The 18,406-nt window shown below is 42.9% G+C and overlaps 1 protein-coding gene across 19 annotated transcripts in view; it reads left to right on the top strand.

Annotated features, from left to right (window-relative positions):
• Positions 1 to 17,505, top strand: part of SVIL (supervillin) — a 232,971-nt gene extending 215,466 nt beyond the window's left edge. For all 19 annotated transcript variants that reach the window (XM_057498342.1, XM_057498343.1, XM_057498341.1 and 16 more), the window contains 10 exons: positions 51 to 327; positions 5,270 to 5,421; positions 8,742 to 8,847; positions 9,448 to 9,655; positions 10,040 to 10,173; positions 11,959 to 12,114; positions 13,272 to 13,415; positions 14,355 to 14,479; positions 16,295 to 16,450; positions 16,539 to 17,505. In XM_057498342.1, coding sequence (XP_057354325.1) covers positions 51 to 327; positions 5,270 to 5,421; positions 8,742 to 8,847; positions 9,448 to 9,655; positions 10,040 to 10,173; positions 11,959 to 12,114; positions 13,272 to 13,415; positions 14,355 to 14,479; positions 16,295 to 16,450; positions 16,539 to 16,625 — 1,545 coding nt within the window. In that variant the 3' untranslated portion in view covers positions 16,626 to 17,505. The remainder of the gene's footprint in view (positions 1 to 50; positions 328 to 5,269; positions 5,422 to 8,741; positions 8,848 to 9,447; positions 9,656 to 10,039; positions 10,174 to 11,958; positions 12,115 to 13,271; positions 13,416 to 14,354; positions 14,480 to 16,294; positions 16,451 to 16,538) is intronic.
• Positions 17,506 to 18,406: the final 901 nt, after the last annotated feature.

The raw sequence follows: 18,406 nt of genomic DNA on the forward strand, positions 1-18,406 counted from the left end.
TGGCTGTGGAGCAGAGGCAACCCAACAGACATTTTTCTGTTCCCTTGTAGGAAGAGCCAAGGGCAGAAGTCAAGCCATATGATGTGACGCTGATGGTGCCAGTGCCCCAGACAATAAGCAGCACTGTGCTGGATGGGGTGAATGTTGGCCGCGGCCACGGCCTGGTGGAAGGGGACGACAGGAGGCAATTTGAGATCACCAGCGTCTCTGTGGATGTCTGGCATATCCTTGAATTTGACTACAGCAGGCTTCCCAAACAGAGCATCGGGCAGTTCCATGAGGGGGACGCCTATGTGGTCAAGTGGAAGTACATGGTGAGCACCACAGGTTAGTGAGCTCTGGATTCTCTTCAAACCGAGATAGGCTGGCCCGTGGCTGGCCACCGAGCCCAGGCTCATATCGCTGTTTCTGACCCTCAGCTCCACTGTGCAGTGTGCCCGTCTTGTTCACTTTGAGGACCACTTATTAAGTCTCATGGACAGATTCCTAACTGCCTAGCATTGCTGACATCTGTGATGTTTCCTTGTAGAAAGTAAAGGCTTCGCTACTCCCCTCACTCCCTTCCTTGCCTTGTCCCCAGAGGTTTCTCGAAAAGCAATGATTTGCTTCTAAGTGGTATTTACCATGTGGCTATAGGCTGTTTAAAGTCTTTAAGTAAGACATAGCTGGGTGACTTAGAAGTGAAACCAAATGGAGTAGTAACGATATAGTGAACAGATGCAGCAAAAAAATATTAAAAATAAAAAAAGCCATTTTCTTAGAGGCTGAGAGCACTGACAGCAGTTTGTGGATCTGGTAGAATAAATGCATAGTCAGAACTCTTCGATCCTGTCAGTGACATAGCAAAACACTCAACTGTAGGTTTTGCACTAGAGGAGGATGGAAGTGAAACTTGGAGTAAGAACTTTCTTCACCAATAAGTAGCCCTTACTTAAGTGGCCCCTAGTGTTCCTCATCCCTACCCAGTTAGGAGACAGTTTCTGTCACAACTCTCTAGTTTTGAGATTCCTTGCAATGCCCAGGGGAGTTGACACACCTCTGCCCAGTCCCCTGGCTGTCTAGCCGTGGCTGCCCTGGGGCCACCCAGAGCAGAAACCAAACACCTGAGGACTTACAACATTTGATTTCTTCCCTAATTTATTGAAAAAGCAGGAGAGACAGCTGCTTTGTGCCAGACGGGGAGAGCTTGATTCTGAAACTGGGTCTGCCAGCAGCAGTGAAAGCCCAGCAAAGCAGCAGCTGGGCAGCCAGTGAGTGGGCATCACTGGGCAGGGCAGGAGGGCCATGCATGGTTGTGTCAGGCCCAGAACTGTCTGGGTGGGCTGCCCCATGGGATGTATTCAGTCATTTGCTGATTTCTCAGTGAAAAACAGGACACCAAGATTAAGGAACCCACCTAAAGTCACACAGCTAGTAGAGAGCAGAGCTGGACACTAAAAGCTGCCTCCCTCTCATAAGGAGGCCTTGCGGCTGCAGGAAAGGCCACAGGCCCTGGGACCATAGAGCGCAGGTCTGAATCTTCTCTCAGACCCTACATACTAGCTCTGCAAGTTGAGTCAAATTATTTAACCTGCCTGAGCCCCAGTTTTCTCACCTGGAAAACAGAGACAGTCCGCAGCTCACAGAACATCATAACCTGGTGCATGTGATGTTTAGTGTGGCTCCTGGCATGTGGCCACATGGTAAATGCAGGAAATACTGTCACCAATGTTCTCAGCAGCAAAAGCATCATTACTACATTCAACCTGAAGATGAGATCATGTGAATCTACCCAAAATAATAACAATTCCCAGAGAGTCACTGTTGTGGGTTTGAGCCCCTGAAATCATATCCTGTGCTGCTGGCTGGTGGTGGAGACCCTCAGAGGGAATGTAGTGGGACAAACTCCTAACCTTTGGTGGTATGGGACTGGGAACTTTAAGGGCCAAACTGAAAGTGTACATGATTCCTTTCTTTTCTTTTAAATGTCTTTTATTGAAATACAGCTTACATACTGTTAGGTTGGTTCCAGATGAACTAGTGATTGATCAGTTACATATATTAAATGCTCACCATGATAAGTGGTTACCATCTGTCACCATACAAAAGTTTTACAATATTAGCTATATTCCCTGTGCCAAACTTCCATCCCTGTGGCTAAATTATTTTATAAATAGTTCCTATTTTTAAAACACAGAAAGGGAATTGCATGTTTTGTAAACTAAGATGAAGGGTCCCCACAATGCAAAATTCCATCATTTCCTTACCCTCACCATTAGTTATAAAAAAGTAACAGTAAGTGAATGAATAAATAAAACAAAATTAAAATGAATTAATTTAAAAAAGAAATCTTGAGATATTTTTATGGAAAGATAACCTTTATGGAAAAGTGCCTGTTTCTAATAAAGCTACACAGAGCTATCTTTAAAAAAAAGATTTCTGAGGTCTTCACAGACTATTTACTTGGGGGACTTAAGACATAATGATTTGACCCAAGCAAATAGTTTATGTACTTCTTCTCAATAAACAGAGTGCACATCTCACAGCCAGATCCCTCAGCATCTTTATGAGCAAAGTCACAAGTTGAGAAAGTCCAGCTGTGGAGAATTAAGTTAGGGCAGGGAGCATTCAGACTGCAGACCATCCCTCTGGGAGCAGAGAAGCTTAGCTGGATGGCAGATGCAATTGCTCTGAGGTTATCACAGAAATGCTGGCCTCCTGGTGGCTGCCTGTCCAGCCCCTCAGGACCCACAGCCCACAGGGGCTGCACCTGCAAACAAGACTCAGCATGAGCTCAGAAAGGCCCTAGGGGACAGGGTCAGCGGAAATCAGCAGCTGTGGAGACAATACAGCTGTCCCCTCGGGGGGTGCTGGCCAGCCTGCATAGGAGCTGCTTGGGAACTGAACCATGGGCTCTGGAGAAGGGCAACCAGGGGCTGCAGTGGGTCGGTGTCCTGCCCCAGAGACTGCCTCGGGGACTGCAGGGTCAGTAAACAAGCTGCTTGAGGGACCCAGTGGTGCTGGGCCAGGCCACTCCAGAGCATGGTACCAGTTGAGTTCAGAAAATGTGGTTCTGCTTCACGACCACTTGACCATGAGCAGTTCACACCTCTTTTTATTCCAGATACAAGTTCTGAAAACAGACTTACTCTTCAAAGTATTTTGAGGGAATGATCAATATTTTAAATTAGGCATCTGATCAAGGTTATAAAGATCACAATCCAAATAACACTATATCTTTGTATGTTGACAGATAGCAACCACACTTACCATGAAGAGAGTGTTTAGTGCATATAATAGTTGAATCACTATGCTGTACACCTGAAACAAATAATAGTGCATAACAACTATATTTCAATTTAAAAATTCAAAAATCCAGTCACCAAAAGAAAAAGGATTACAGCCCAGAAGTTCTTACTAATAATAACATAATCTTTGCTAAAATTAAAAATAAGTGAATTAATTAAGCTGTATATGTAGATGATTAAACTTGGGGTTAAAATCACAAGGAAAATTAGTGAAAATTACTTGTATGAAGTAATTTTAAGGAATCCAATTCTATTTTAGACATATACATTCAAGTCAATTTTAGAATATTAGGATGTAAAACACTGTGTAAATATATAGTCATGCTTAAATAACCAATGTACTTAAGTGCTAAAAAATTCCAAAATATGTATCAACTGCCACAGTCTATTTAAGCATATCTTTCCACAGTAACCTCACTGACATGACTGATTTTCACAACTATGAGGAGTGGGGTTGCTAATCAAAAGCAAACTTTTCTTCCTATCTAAATTAGCAGTTGAATGGCTTCCAAATTAATTGTTGGCTATGCGTAATCCATCGATGGCCCCTATTTCACTTTTGACAGCTTAAAAATACACCAATCTGACCAGGTCCAGAGTAGGTGGTGCTGAAGGCTGTGCTCAATCAAAAATACTTGAAGAATTATGATAATTTATGAAAACTGTTAGAACAAAAAAGAGATCAAATAAATATGGGCCTTGACCTCTTAGGGACTTAAATAAGCTTTTTTCTTACCTTTAAACTTCAAGACAACTGTGATTTTGTAGGTGGATCAGAGCTGAAAAAGAACTGAGGAACTATAGAACCAAAGAATCTGGTTATTATTAACTTCAAGGTACGTGAATGTTACAGCCTCCCGCATTGGCCCATGGTTGATTGCTGCTTGTGGGGACCACCCAGGCATTTGAGGCAAGAACTTGGTCTCCTGACCTTCATTCTAGAAGGCTCTGCCTCCAAGTCATCATCGTCATTCAGGCCTCCACTTACCCACCTCCTCAGAAAGGCCTCCCTCCATAGGGAGTCGGTCCCCTCAGCACTCACCCTGCCCCGTGGCACATCTCCCCGTTTTCCTCAGAGCACTGCAACTACCTGAAATTATCTTGCTCACCTCCTGATTAGAATGAAAGCAGAGAGGTTGTCTGGCTTACCCATCATGGTAGCCACCACATCCTAAAGAGTCCCTGGCACACTGCTGGTGCTCAACAAATGTTTGTGGAATGAAAGCATGAGAGGAGTCTGGAGTGAGGTATGTTCCTGAAGGTTGCAGGCTGAGGTCTGAAATACTGTCTAAAGTGACCACTTGACTTTCTGTCCCTGCTCTTCAGTGAGACCCGCATTCTGTGTGCTGACGTTCACCAAATACCTGCAGGGTGCCAGGCAGTAAGGATGAGCAGCACTTAATCCTGGCTACAGCCCTGGTGACAGATACTATTTAAATCCCAGATTATTTTATGAAAGTGGTATGTCAGCAGTTTCTCTCTCCCACTTCTGACAGAACTTGGAAAATTCAAAAGTGCTTTTTTACTAGAATAGTTTTAACAGACTATATTTTTCACTTTGTGCTTAAAGCTGGCCGAGCTATTGTTTTCAATATCTTTCTCTACCAGCTAAACTTTTGCCAAAGGATGGTGTAATCTGGAACAGGCATCTGCGGCAGCCACCATTTCTCTGTCACACACTCGGAGTGACCTGCTGCCTTCCTCTAGGCTGGCAGGTGTTTTCCTCAGTGTGTCAAGTGGGCCCTGCAGACCATTTTTCCCCAGTTTGGAGTGTCAGGCTCAGCTAACTGGAAGAAAGGTAGTTTTTCTCTCCTGCATATGGTATGACTGCCATTCCCTGCAGCTGATTTCTCCTCAGCCCCATGCCCAAGAGCTGTTTCTTCACTGTGTGTCCTCACAGAGCCTGGAGGAGGGAGCCACGCATTTGCTTTCCTTGCGGCTTCTCTGCTGTTAACCCACTCCATGGTTCTGTGTGTTTGCAGTGGGAAGTCGACAGAAGGGAGAGCATCCAATTCGGGTGGCTGGCAAAGAGAAGTGTGTCTACTTCTTCTGGCAAGGCCGGCAGTCAGCTGTGAGTGAGAAGGGCACGTCAGCCCTCATGACGGTGGAGCTGGATGAGGAGAGGGGGGCCCAGGTAAGTCCTGGAGCACAGCGGCGCTGGTGAGACATGTCCATTCAGGGAAGCCGCACAGGGTGGGGCCTGGTTCCCTGAAGACCTGGTTCTAATGAATAAAGACAGCATCACCAGAGCGTTTTAGTCCTGGGCTTCTCTTCCAGTTTCCTGGTTGTGTCTCACCCTTCATTCCCCCCATCACCTGGCCAGGAAGCCCACCTCTTGTAACATGACGTTCAACACAATGTATCAGCAAAGAGTCAGTCCACAACCCAAGTCCAAAGGACTGAAGAGTGTTTAAGTTTCCACCTAACTAATAATCCAGGAATTGTAAATAAAACCAAGTGGTGCTATTTTCCACTTCCCAAAGCGGTAGAGATCTGTTACAGAACAGACCCCAGGCTTCCGAGGGTTCAGTAGGATGGGTGAGTGTGCATGCTTCCCTTGGGAAGTATAACTTGTTTGAAATGGCCATGCTGAAAGGTGCTTTTGGCTCGAGAACCTTAAATAGCTCAAAAACTTTGATCAGTTTTTCCACTTACACAAATCTATCCTAAAGAAATATTATGTGAGGCTAATGTAAAAATTAGGGTTCCATCAGCTGCGTTATTCACAGCAGCCTGAGTGATTTTTCTAAGCACATCGGATCATGTCACTCCTTTGCGGCCATCACATTTGGACTACAGTCTAATCAGTCTCCTGGTGGTCTGCCAGCACCTCCATGGTCAGCCCTACATACCTATCCTGACTTCCCTGTCTTGCACCTGAACTTGCTGTTCCTCAGACATGCCTCTTCCTGGCCACCCCAGGGCCTTTGCACTGTTTCCCTTGGAACACTCCCCATTCATCCATTTGTAACTCTCAACCTCTTATGATTCTGATTTCTGGCCAATTGTCAGCTTCCCATTTTATCCAGATCTGTACCCAGTCTGTCCCTTTACTGTGCTTTACTTTTTCCTAGCACATACCACTAAACTTCGTAGCCATTTGGTCAGTTGTTTATATTTTGTGTCCATTTTGTTTACTTATCATCTGTCTGTCCCCACAAGCATGAAGGGGACCATGCCTGCCCTGGTTCTACCCACCACTGTAACCCAGAGCCTGCTAGTAATAATGTCTAGCAGGTACTGCCGCCCAAATCCAAGGCTTTATCAACTTTTCCTTTTAATGTTTGGATTATCTAGGCCTTGGGTCCCATCCTTTCGTACCAGTAATTAAGAATTAATTCTGGGGTTTGGGAATAGTTAGTAATAGCATGAGGGAAAAGAACAGAGGAATTTTCTCCAGAAATAGATTAACACTCACTAGCCTTCCAGATTCGTAAGAACCAGACCTTTTCCCTAAAAAATACTTAATGCATATTTTATAAATAGTTGTTAGTGACTATTGCATTTTAATTTATTCCTAGTAGTGGGTAGTTTTGACTGCCTCTTTTTTCCCTATAAAGGCCATGAAAGAATATGGTGATTTGGGGTGGGGGTTTATATTGAGGTACATATAAGAAAATATACAAGTCAGTGTACAGCTTTAATTTTGACGTGTGTATACAGTCATGTAACCCCATTGCCTAGATGAAGATACTAAACATTCTTGCTAATATTTTTTTCCCTGCACCTATTTTGCCCATCCACCTATCGCCCTCTGCCATGGCAACCACCAGCCTTTTCTTTGTCTATTTCAGTTTTGTTGATTTGTTTTGTTTTTTCAGGTGGGACCCTCTAGGTCCATCTATGTTGTTGCAAATGGCAAGATGTCATTCTTTTTTATGGCTAACACTCCACTGTGTATATGTACCACATCTTTATCCATTCATCTGCCGATGGACATTGAGGTTGTTTCCATATCTTGGTTGTTGTAAATAATGTGGCAATAAACATAGGAGTGCATATATATTTTCAGATTAATGATTTTGTTTTCTTTGGGTAAATTACCAGAAGTGGAATTGATGGGTCATATAGTATTTGTAATTTTAGTTTTTTTGAGGAACCTCCATACTGCTTTCCAAGGTGATTACACCAATTTACACTCCCATAAACAGTGCCCCAGGGTCCTCTTTCTCCATACCCTCACCAACACTTATTTCTTGTTGATATTTGTGTCTATTTCAGTTTTGTTCATTTGTTTTGTTTTTTCAGGTGGGACCCTCTAGGTCCATCTATGTTGTTGCAAATGGCAAAATTTCTTTCTTTTTTTATGGCTAATACTTCACTGTGTATTTGTACCACTCTGGTATGAGGTGATATCTCATTGTGGTTTTGAATTGCATTTCCCTGAGAACTAGTGATGAGGAGCATCTTTTCACGTGCCTGTTGGCTATGGGTATATCTTCTTTGGAAAAATGTCTATTCAGGTCCTCTGCCCATTTTTTAATCAGATTATTATTTTTCCTTTTGTGGTGTTGAGTTGTATGAGTTCTTCTATATTTTGAGTATGAGTACCTTGTCAGATATATCACCTGCAAACATATTATTCCACTCAGTAGGTTGCCATTTCATTTTGTTGATGGTGTCCTTTGCTGTGCAGAAGCTTTTTAGTTTGATGTGGTCCCTCCTACATATCTTTGCTTTCATTTCCCTTGCCTGGGGAGATGTGTCCAGAAAAAAGTTATGAATACTTATGTTCAAAGCTTCCTTCCTATGTGTTCTTCTAAGAGTTTTATGGTTTCAGTCTTATATTTAGGTTTTTTAAGCCATAAATGAATGTTTTAATCATGCCTTTAAAATTACCCTGAGAATTTTGAGTCTTAACCTCTCTAGTTTGAGCACTGCATGTTTTATCAATCCAGCAGGTATAAAATCACTTTAGACATATAAGACACGGACACAAAATGGCTTTTAGGAATCTGAGAGGCTGTGATTGATACGCACGTGGCTCCATGAGTAGACCATGGGAAAGGCTGCAAAAGAGACAGTTCTTTTCCCCCAAATTACTGTGATCAGTCATTCTTTTCTCTGAGAGCTATACCATGTTTAAAATGTGTTTAAATCAACCATGTTACATCCATACCATTAACATACCAAAGTTCATGTTTCAAAAGAGTATTTGATAGAAAAATATAAAGTGAACAAAATAAGGATATAGAACAACAATACTGATTTTCTTTGGGAAATATCTATACCTGGAAAATACTTTGAAAGGAAAGTTAACCACTGCTAGAATTCTAGGGTGTATCTTTAGGTACTAGTATTATTTATTACCTTTGTAGTAATAATACTACTACCTAGTAAAAAGGCCTTTGTACTTCCTGATATTTTTCAGATTTTCCACAATTGGCATGTATTTTTTTTATCACTTTGAAAAATCAGTACATGTTACTTATTTCTATATGTTTAAATTGGAAGGTCCAAGTACTTCAGGGAAAGGAGCCCCCCTGTTTTCTGCAGTGCTTCCAGGGGGGTATGGTGGTCCACGCCGGGAGGAGGGAAGAGGAGGAAGAAAATGCACAGAGTAAGTCCATTTAATTGTTGGAATTTAATTTTTTTTCCTTTCCCGGAAGGTATTTTAAATGCATGGGGGTTTAAGTAAGTCTCTCTCCGTACAGCGGGGGCCTTACTCCTGAACGCCTCCTAACATTTGCCTTATAAGTCAGCTCACAACTGCTACCCACCTCCCGTGGAGTTTACCCTTCTCAAGCAGGGGTCTGGAAGAGTACTTCACCTTAAACCGAATCCTCCCCATGACTGTTTTTAGGAGGGGAAAAAAAAAAATCAGTGGATCTTCTGGTATAAATTATGAGATTTTTTGTTGACCAGCACCCCTCCCTAGCCAAAAATCCTCTTAACTTTAAAAGTTCAGAATTTAATCCTTTTAAATATGCCTGTTCCATAACTTACCTAGGTATTTTGTAAATTTGTAAAAATAGTTATTTTGCATTGTGACGTGCTTTTAACTCTAGAGGGATGTACCCTCCGGGCCCACAGTAAGATGGCTGCTGGCTTCAGCAGTGGCACGGCACGGGCCGCCGCCCTCCCTTGAGTCATGGAGGCGACCTGCAGGCCCGCTCTCCCCGCGGCAGATCTAACTCTGCGCCGCTGCTGCCCCCTGCAGGCGAGTGGAGGCTGTACTGTGTACGTGGAGAAGTGCCCGTCGAAGGAAACTTGCTGGAAGTGGCCTGTCACTGCAGTAGTTTGAGGTCCAGGACTTCCATGGTTGTGCTCAATGTAAATAAAGCCCTCATCTACTTGTGGCATGGATGCAAAGCCCAGGCCCACACGAAGGAAGTTGGAAGGACTGCCGCAAATAAAATCAAAGAACAGTGAGTGTTGTTATGTGAGGACCTCCCCACAGGGGGCTTCCTGCGGGAAGCTACCCAAGCACCTTCCTGCTGTCAAGCACAGATTTGGGGACCAGGGACAAACCCATTTCTGTCCCCATGAAGCTTAGCAAGAAATAGTAAATACGTATGTAAACATATGTGAGTATATATCACTTTCACTGCATTTTATATGTGACTGTACCGTCCTGAGGGCCAAGCTGCCCCCCACCCTCAAAACTGCAGGGCATGTTTTCATTCATTGGTAAGAATGTTTTAGTTGGAAGTGAAAGAGAGAAGGTGGCCTGATCTGTAGATTCCATCTTGAACTGGGTGCTGCCTGCACTTCCAGGGCTTCTAAATAATTACTGGACTCTCTCCGTGCAGATGTCCCCTGGAGGCAGGGCTGCACAGCAGCAGCAAAGTGACAATACATGAGTGTGACGAAGGATCCGAGCCCCTGGGTTTCTGGGATGCGTTGGGAAGGCGAGACAGGAAAGCCTATGACTGCATGCTGCAAGGTGAGGCACGTGCGTGGCCTTGGGTTGCTGATTTATTCTCTACATACCTGCTAAGCACATGCTATGACCACCACACTGAATTAAACCTAGGCTAGGTCCTCATGGGCCTGCAACCCCATAAGGAGGCTAAAGAACAGGGATGGCTAATTATAATGCCAAATAAGAATTTGATGCCACAGAAGAGGTGTTGAGTTAGGAGAAAGATTACTTAGACATGGCTCCAAAGAAGACAGGGCATTGACATAGAGCCTTGGAGGAAAGTATGACTTGAAGGGAAGAAAATTCCAGGAAGCCAGATGAGCAGATGCCTTCAGCCTGGCCAGCATGCAGGGTGCAGGGCAGCAGTGGAGTTCAAGTTAGAGAGTAAGTCAGTTTTATATTGAAATACACAAAATACAGATCAACATAAGAAGGGAAGCTAACAATGCCTGGCTCATCCTGAATTACTTAGTAATTGTCTAAGCATCTGATATACATCAACTCATTTACCGCTTCCAACCCAACACTGCATTTTTTTAACCAAAGAGGAAACTGAGGCACAGGGAAGTTCATCAACTTGCCCAAGGCTGGACAACAATAGAGTTTACTCAAAACTACTCCATTATACTGCCTCTCAATTTTTTAAATAATGCATATTGATGATGGAAAAGTTTGAAAGTATAGAGAAGTTAAGAAATCCCTTATCACAGCTTGAAGATAACCAGAATTCACATTTCCGTGTGATATGTACATAACATACCTATTTTTTTTTTATTTGGATAGCATTATACACACTGTTTTGTAACCTGATTTTTTCCCTTTATTATGAACAATCTCCCAGGTTGTTACTATTTAGACTTCTAATGGCTATGGGGAATCCCATGAATATTCCATAATATATGCCATTCTCTGCTTAACCTGTTCTCCTCATGTTGGAGAGTTAGCTCCTTTTTTTCTCTATTATGCAATAATAGAGTTGTGAATAATTTGTCTGCATTCACTAGGTAAATGCCTAGGTAGGCAACTGCTGTATTAAAGTTGGAAGTCTTACAGACATATCAACAAGTGTCAAAGTACACATTTCCTAGAAAAATGTCCCATCAGAGACTTGGTACATTACCATTTTCCTCTTTGCTAAAATTGATGGGGGAAAATTGCTATGTAAGCACTGTTTTAACTTAGTGTTTTAAATTAGAACTATATATAGTTGACCCTTGAATAGCACTTATATGCAGGTTTTTTCAATAAAAATAGTACAGTAAGTTATGATTTTCTTGATAACATTTTCTTTTCTCTAGCTTACTTTATAAGAATATAGTATATAGTACCTATAACATACAAAAGGTTGATGAACTTTATCAGTAAGGCTTCTGGTCAACAATAGGCTATTAGTAATTAAGTTTTAGGGAGTCAAAAGTTATACACAGATTTCCTGCTGCATGGAGGGTTGGCATCCCTAGCTCCTGCATTGTTCAGGAGTCAACTGTACCATTAAACACTTTAGATTTTTTTAAATCATTTGTATTTCTACTTTGGTGAATGTTTTATTTGTGCTTTTGCACATTTTCTTTGAGATATTTATCTTTTCCTTACATTCCTTTATATGTTAAGGATATTAAGTTTCCACATTTTCCATTTTGTCCCTTGCCTTTTTGTTTTGTTTGTAATTTTTCATTTTTATGCTGCCAATGCATAAATTTCTTCTCCTTTGATCACTTCTTTTACAATTATGATTAAAAAGGCCTTCCTCACCTCACAGGTCAGATAAATCTCACCTAATTCTTCACTTTCTCTTTTCTTTCAAAGATCCTGGAAATTTTAACTTCACACCCCGCCTGTTCATCCTCAGCAGCTCCTCTGGCGATTTCTCAGCCACGGAGTTCATGTATCCTGCCCGAGACGCCTCTGTGGTTAACTCAATGCCCTTCCTGCAGGAAGATCTGTACAGTGCACCACAGCCAGGTATGGCCCACGGAAGGGGGTAATTGTGCTGAGCAGCAGATACATCTTTCTAAAAGCCTCTTTATTTTACTTCTGCATTTATTGAGCAGTTTTTATTTGCCAAGTATACTGCCAGAACAAACTTATATTATCTCATTTAATCCTTACACCTACCCAAAAAGGTGACATCAGTCACATATTATAGTATAAGAAACTGAGGCTCAGTTACTTAACTCACCCAAATATTAAGTTAAGAATGGGTTGAGTGTGACTGCATCAGGACTAGAGTCTCTCCTGCCTTCATGTGTTCCTTCAGGACAGAAAGGAGAGGATAAGATAAAAGGCAGTAATGGCCATGCCTCTCCCCTTATCAGGCAGAGTGGAGCTTTCCCAGAAACCCCCAGCTGCAAAGAGCATCTGTTGAGGTAGCCAAAAAATAGTGTCTGCTGTACCAAGGCTATACCCCTGGGCCATGGCCCTCACCCCTGTCTTCTGATTCCAAGGTCAGGATGGTTTCCACTCAACCTCCACCTCAAGACAGGCCATGTGCTCTTGTTCTGGTTGGGACAGTCAGTCACCTGAGTCTGGACCATCCCTGGATGCTAGCGGCCCAGCTCAGCACATTAAAAGCTTGACAGTGCACATGTCATACTGTGGGAAATATTAGCAAGTGTCTTCAAAGAGAGGCTTCTACCCACCCTCTTCATCCAGTGGCTCAGGATGGGGTGTCAACCTTTCAAGGGTGTGCGTTCCACAGAACCCTGATATGGACGCTAGGAAAGGACTCGGCAAGCTGAGCTAGCAAATGTGAGAGCCCTTGCCACCTGGAATAAGGCAGACTGATGGTTAGATGAGGAAAGAACCATAGACTTACATCACCTACAGAGCTGTCACACAGGGAGCACGAATGCCAGTGACCTGCAGGGTATGATGTTCTCTCCAGTTCTGCACACAGTCTTCGGAGACAAACGGTGCTGACAACCCTGTAAGTGGCACATATGTTGTGCCTGCCAGTACCCAGAAGGGCCGCTAGCAGGCTGGCTGATGAGGCAGGGGGAAGGAATGTGAGGAGAGGAAGAACAAGGCCCACATTGTAGCTGCCTCCTCTTGCCTCAAGAGTAAGCTGGAAGCATCCGTGAAGATGCTCCTGATTGTCTGCTCTGTCCTTGCCCTCACAGCACTTTTCCTAGTTGACAATCACCATGAGGTGTACCTCTGGCAAGGCTGGTGGCCCATTGAGAACAAGATCGCTGGCTCTGCCCGCATCCGCTGGGCCTCCGACCGCAAGAGCGCCATGGAGACGGTGCTCCAGTACTGCAAAGGTGAGGCATCAGTGCCCGGGCTGCAGACTCTGGCGGGCCTGGTGGGGTGTGATGGAGCCAGGGGTCTTTTCCCTTCTGAGATCAGTCCATTCTCGGCTGCCCAGCATGAGTGAGGATTTGTTTTTCTTTTATATTATAAGGCCATCTAACCTGTTACTCTTGATGTTAATGGGGCAATGCCCTGGACCGGTTAAATCTCTTTGGCACTCAGGATTAATCATGCTGCAGACACGCAGGCCTCCACCCGCACACACAGCGCAGTGTGGGAGAGGAGAATGCTCCTCTGAATGGCTTGAAAGCCACTAGCAGCCTTTTTATCAGTCATTTTTATTTTTAGTATTATATCTAAAAAGAGAGCTCTATAATTAGTTCATAGTTTTTTACTGTACTAACTGGCCACCTGAAACTTGTAGTATTTCATATAAACTGAAGATACCAGTGACTAACCCACCTGTATTTTCAAAGTTTCATTGGTTGGTTTCATTGAGTTTGTGCCGTCAATTCTCTCTTGAAAAACTTAACTTTCCACCAAATATTTAGGCTCCAGTGCCTTATAAAATGCTGCCATCAGCTGTTTAATTCATACTGAACTTAATTCTGCCTTAGGAAGTCAGAGGAATACTTCTATAGGTGATCATGGGAGGGTGAAACTATCCCCCAGAAGCCACAGACAGGCTTCCTCGCATCCAGAGACCTAGAAGCATTTTGTTAGGTTCAGGATGTAGAGAGTCACGTCAATTACATGCAAAGTCATATGGATAAAATTAACATTTTACATAAACATTATCCATGTGTTGTTAGGAACTACTCATAGCTTCCACTTGCAGCATGAAGTCCAGAGAACCAAACAAAGAAGGAAAGATTTCAAGGGAAATCAGAGAGAGAGGATCTCGGGACCCAGCCCAGGTGTACTGACATTTGCCTTCTGTGGATCTGCAGGAAAAAATATCAAGAAGCCGCCCCCCAAGTCTTACCTTATTCACGCTGGCCTGGAACCCCTGACATTCACCAATATGTTTCCCAGCTGGGAGCACAGGGAGGACATTGCCGAAATCACAGAAATGGTGAGACGCTTTTCTTCCCTAGGAAGGTGGTTCCCCGGCCTTTCGGACTGTGAGCCGACTGCCTTGGGGAGAAGCATCCAGCTGCACTTTTGTAGAATTAGAAAGAAGAACAGCCTAAGGAGAAGTCAATCGAACTAGTTTAGTAGTTTTCTACACGTAATGCTCAAATTTAAAACACTTAAAAGTAAAGGTGAATTTAATTACTTTGGAGAATATACCTAAGTAAAAGCTGCTGTCTCTGCATTCAGTAGGCTAAGAATCTGTTGCCTCTCAAGGCCTTGTAAGGCACAATGAAGTCCTCAGGCTTCAGACATTCACCCTGTGGCAGACGAGACACAAAGTCAACCTGTGGAGAACTAGCAACTGAGCGAACAGATGTGTAGGGGTTACTCCCGGCAAGGTAGCGCTTAATGTCTCATTAGTATTGTCTTTTATAAAACCACCTGAAGCATTTATCATAACCTGTATTTACCAAAACATTATCAACCAGAAGTTATCATTTCCAACCACACCAAAAAAAGGAAGCTTAGCTTACTACCACTATGTAGAATTTCTTAGTTTATAACATCCCTAACACAGCAGCTTCAAGAGCTTTTTTATTCTTTTGGTTTGGTGGGAAATACGTTTGTTCCGTTTGGGTTTTCTTACTGTGTAGGAAGAGCCACTCTTCCGGGGGAGATACCAAGACTTCCTGTAAAATACTCTTGTAAGTTTAAACAAACAAAAAAATTCCCTGCTCCTTAACAACAGAGAGGGCCTGTGTAGTGTGAGCCTTACCTCTGCTCTGCAGCCCAGTGGGCTGGGTCTCCCCGGGGCAGCCTGCTCTCTGACACAGTTGTAGTGAGATGGCTCTATTCACAATAAATATGTGATCCATGGAACCTAAAAACTCCAGGGAGTACGAGCACTGTCGGTGCCTCATACAGTCAGAGTTCAAGGACATAAATCAGCACTGTTTTTCTGTATTCACTAGCACTCAGCAGGGGCTGTACAATGTCTTGCGGAGGCCTGCAGGCTTCCTTCCAGCCAGCGCCCAGCTGGGCTTCCCACGCCAGCACTCTGTAATGACAATGGACTTTCACTGAGTGCCCACTGTGTACCAGGCATGGCTCCAAGCACTTCACATTTGTTTTCTCCTTTGATTTTGACACCAGTCAGTTAAGATTCATCTCATTATCATCATCCTTATTTTACTGGGGAAGGAGCCAAGGCTCAGAAACATGAAGTAGCTTTTCTCAGGCGTACTCTGAAACCCACCTCTTGACTACTAGTCTGTACCAGGTATTAATGCTGAATTCAGCAACGTTAGTCGTTCACCTTCGCCCCACCACCAGGGAGGGTAGCCAGTCTGGGATCCCAAGTTTAACATAGGAAGATGATTTACCTGAAACAGTATTTTCAGAATAAAGTAAATCTTGATTCAGCATCATATTCTAAGTAGATTAAGAAATGGGATGAGAGGGGTTATGTGATTCTTTTCAGGTTAATTTTTTTTAACTTTTAAAACAAATTCCATTATTTGAATGTTTCTGGTGTTGAGACTTCACATTTAATAATCTTATGCCATAATTCGCTCATGTGATAGTTCCCAAATGTTCTTTGTGGGGCAGCGTCAAGACAGAATTTATTTGAAACATTTTGGTGGGGCCAAGAGACATCTAAAATTCAGGAGAACGGAGGAGCTTTGGGCATTTTCTTTCAATTTTGGAGTCTCTTCCCCCCTGAGCAAGCCTGTCTGGGCTCCGGATGGGACAACACTGTATTTGCAGAAAGCACATGTTCAGATATGGCACACTGCTCCCTTCTCTTCCCTAGGATACAGAAGTTTCTAATCAGATCACACTCGTGGAAGATGTCTTAGCAAAGCTGTGTAAAACCGTTTACCCACTGGCTGAACTCTTCGCCAGGCCACTGCCCGAGGGAGTTGATCCTTTAAAGCTTGAGATTTATCTCACTGATGAAGACTTTGAGGTAAGTGCATGTCTAGGTGGGACAGCAACACACATGGCTTGTATGAGAGTCCTTGTACTCAGCCACTGGGTGTCTCTCTCGATTTCAGTTTGCACTAGATATGACCAGAGAGGAATACAATGCACTGCCCGCCTGGAAGCAGGTGAACCTGAAGAAAGCAAAAGGTCTGTTCTGAGTTGGGGAGATGCTGGTGGTACCGTGTCATTGCTTTCAATACCACTGGACCAGAAAAATGGATATTTCTTTGGATTGGTATTTGAAAAAATAGTTTTGAATCAAGAGTTTTCAAAACCTGAAGCTGTTAGCTCTACTGTTTGTCCTGGGGTTGTGTATTTTGTAAATGTTTAAGAGCCCTATTTGGAATTCCCTTTCCACGACTCAGCAGGTATGTTAAGAAAAGTATCCTTACATGCACTTGGGCAGCGCTTCCTCAGCAGCTGCTAGGAGCACAGCCCTCCTGTTCCCGTGCCGCCTTTTTGGAAGCAGTTCTCTTTATAAAGTGTTATTTTGATAGTTTGTGGATTCTAAGATATATATATATATTTATATAAACACCATATAAATCAAATATGTATTTAACAAAGCAATATGTATTCATTCACTTTGAAGACTTTTTTTCAGTGTCAAAATAGTACTAAAAGGTAGATAGAGTTGCTTCTACGGAATGAGTTCTGCCACCGATATGTATCCTCACACGTGTTCAGAAATGTCTCCTCTAGCGTGAGGTCTGACTTCTTCTGAGTGCTGCCTCGGTGCTACAGTGAGCAAAGATTTGTACTTCCTGGCATGGGCTGGGAAGCATTTGTGCAAATCCACCTCTCTACCTATTTCCCCAAAATGTATAGTGCCTTGTTTTTATGTACAGTTTATATACAGAAAAGTTTGCTCTGCATTTTTTTGATGACAGTTTGGAACATTATCTACAATTTTACTCTAAAATAGTAGAAATAAAAAACATCTCAATTTCTAATACCTGTCATAAACATTAAACGTGTCATTTTGCAATATTGGACTCCAAAATAAAAGCTTCAGAATAAACACCACTGATTGGTTCACATTGACTGCCAAGCATGTTCCTTTCCTGAGAAACATTTCACCATTAAGTGTTAATTGCCATACCCAGTAATTTAGTTGAAGGTAACATTTTATACAAGGTCATAAAAGTAATTATTCAACCCCTGAAAATACTCTGTTGAAAACACATTCTGACAAATCATCATTCAACAGAAGCTCTTTACAACTTCATCTATGTCTCAAGTTCAGGATATTGGTGTGTTTTTAAAAATAATGAATATATAAGGCATGTAGCAAACTTAAAAATGAGTTAGAAAATTCACACGCTCTTACATTCTTACAATCCCAGATTGCTGGTTTTGAACAAATTCTGTAGACCTCCTGTGAGTTGTTACTGAGTGCCCCTTTCCTTTTGGTCTAAGTTTAACCCATCAGATAACAGCACATTTGTCTTAAACCTCATCACTTGCGTGACCCTCACCCTGCGCTACACCAGGGCTAGGGGCCTGTAACCCACTCAGCGTACCACCACTTTATGACTGTGTGATTACTAGGTCGTTGCTGAACTTCCCCACCTCAATTTCCTCTTTTTCAAATAAGGAGTCAGTACTGGCAATCCTGCCACATCACAGGATTGATTCTTGGCAAGGAGCAAGAGGAAGCTCTTTGAATATCATCAAGCACCAGAAACCTGCTGGTGTTCATATTTTGGTTACAGAGGCTAAAAGAGGAAAGCATAAGAGTTGAAAGTAAGGAATGTAGTCATATACCTAGAAATTACAGGTTAAACAGAAACAAAACCTCCCAAGGAAAATAAATGTAAAAGGAAAAGTAGAGAGAAGGTTTCAGAGTATATGTCCCATAGGTAATTTACAAAGAGGAGCAGAGAAGTCTTCATATAAACAGGCAGGGCTGCCTGCATGGGGACAGTTCAAAAGTCAC

The sequence above is a fragment of the Manis pentadactyla genome, chromosome 3, assembly GCF_030020395.1.
Source record: "Manis pentadactyla isolate mManPen7 chromosome 3, mManPen7.hap1, whole genome shotgun sequence".
Classification (NCBI taxonomy): domain Eukaryota; kingdom Metazoa; phylum Chordata; class Mammalia; order Pholidota; family Manidae; genus Manis; species Manis pentadactyla.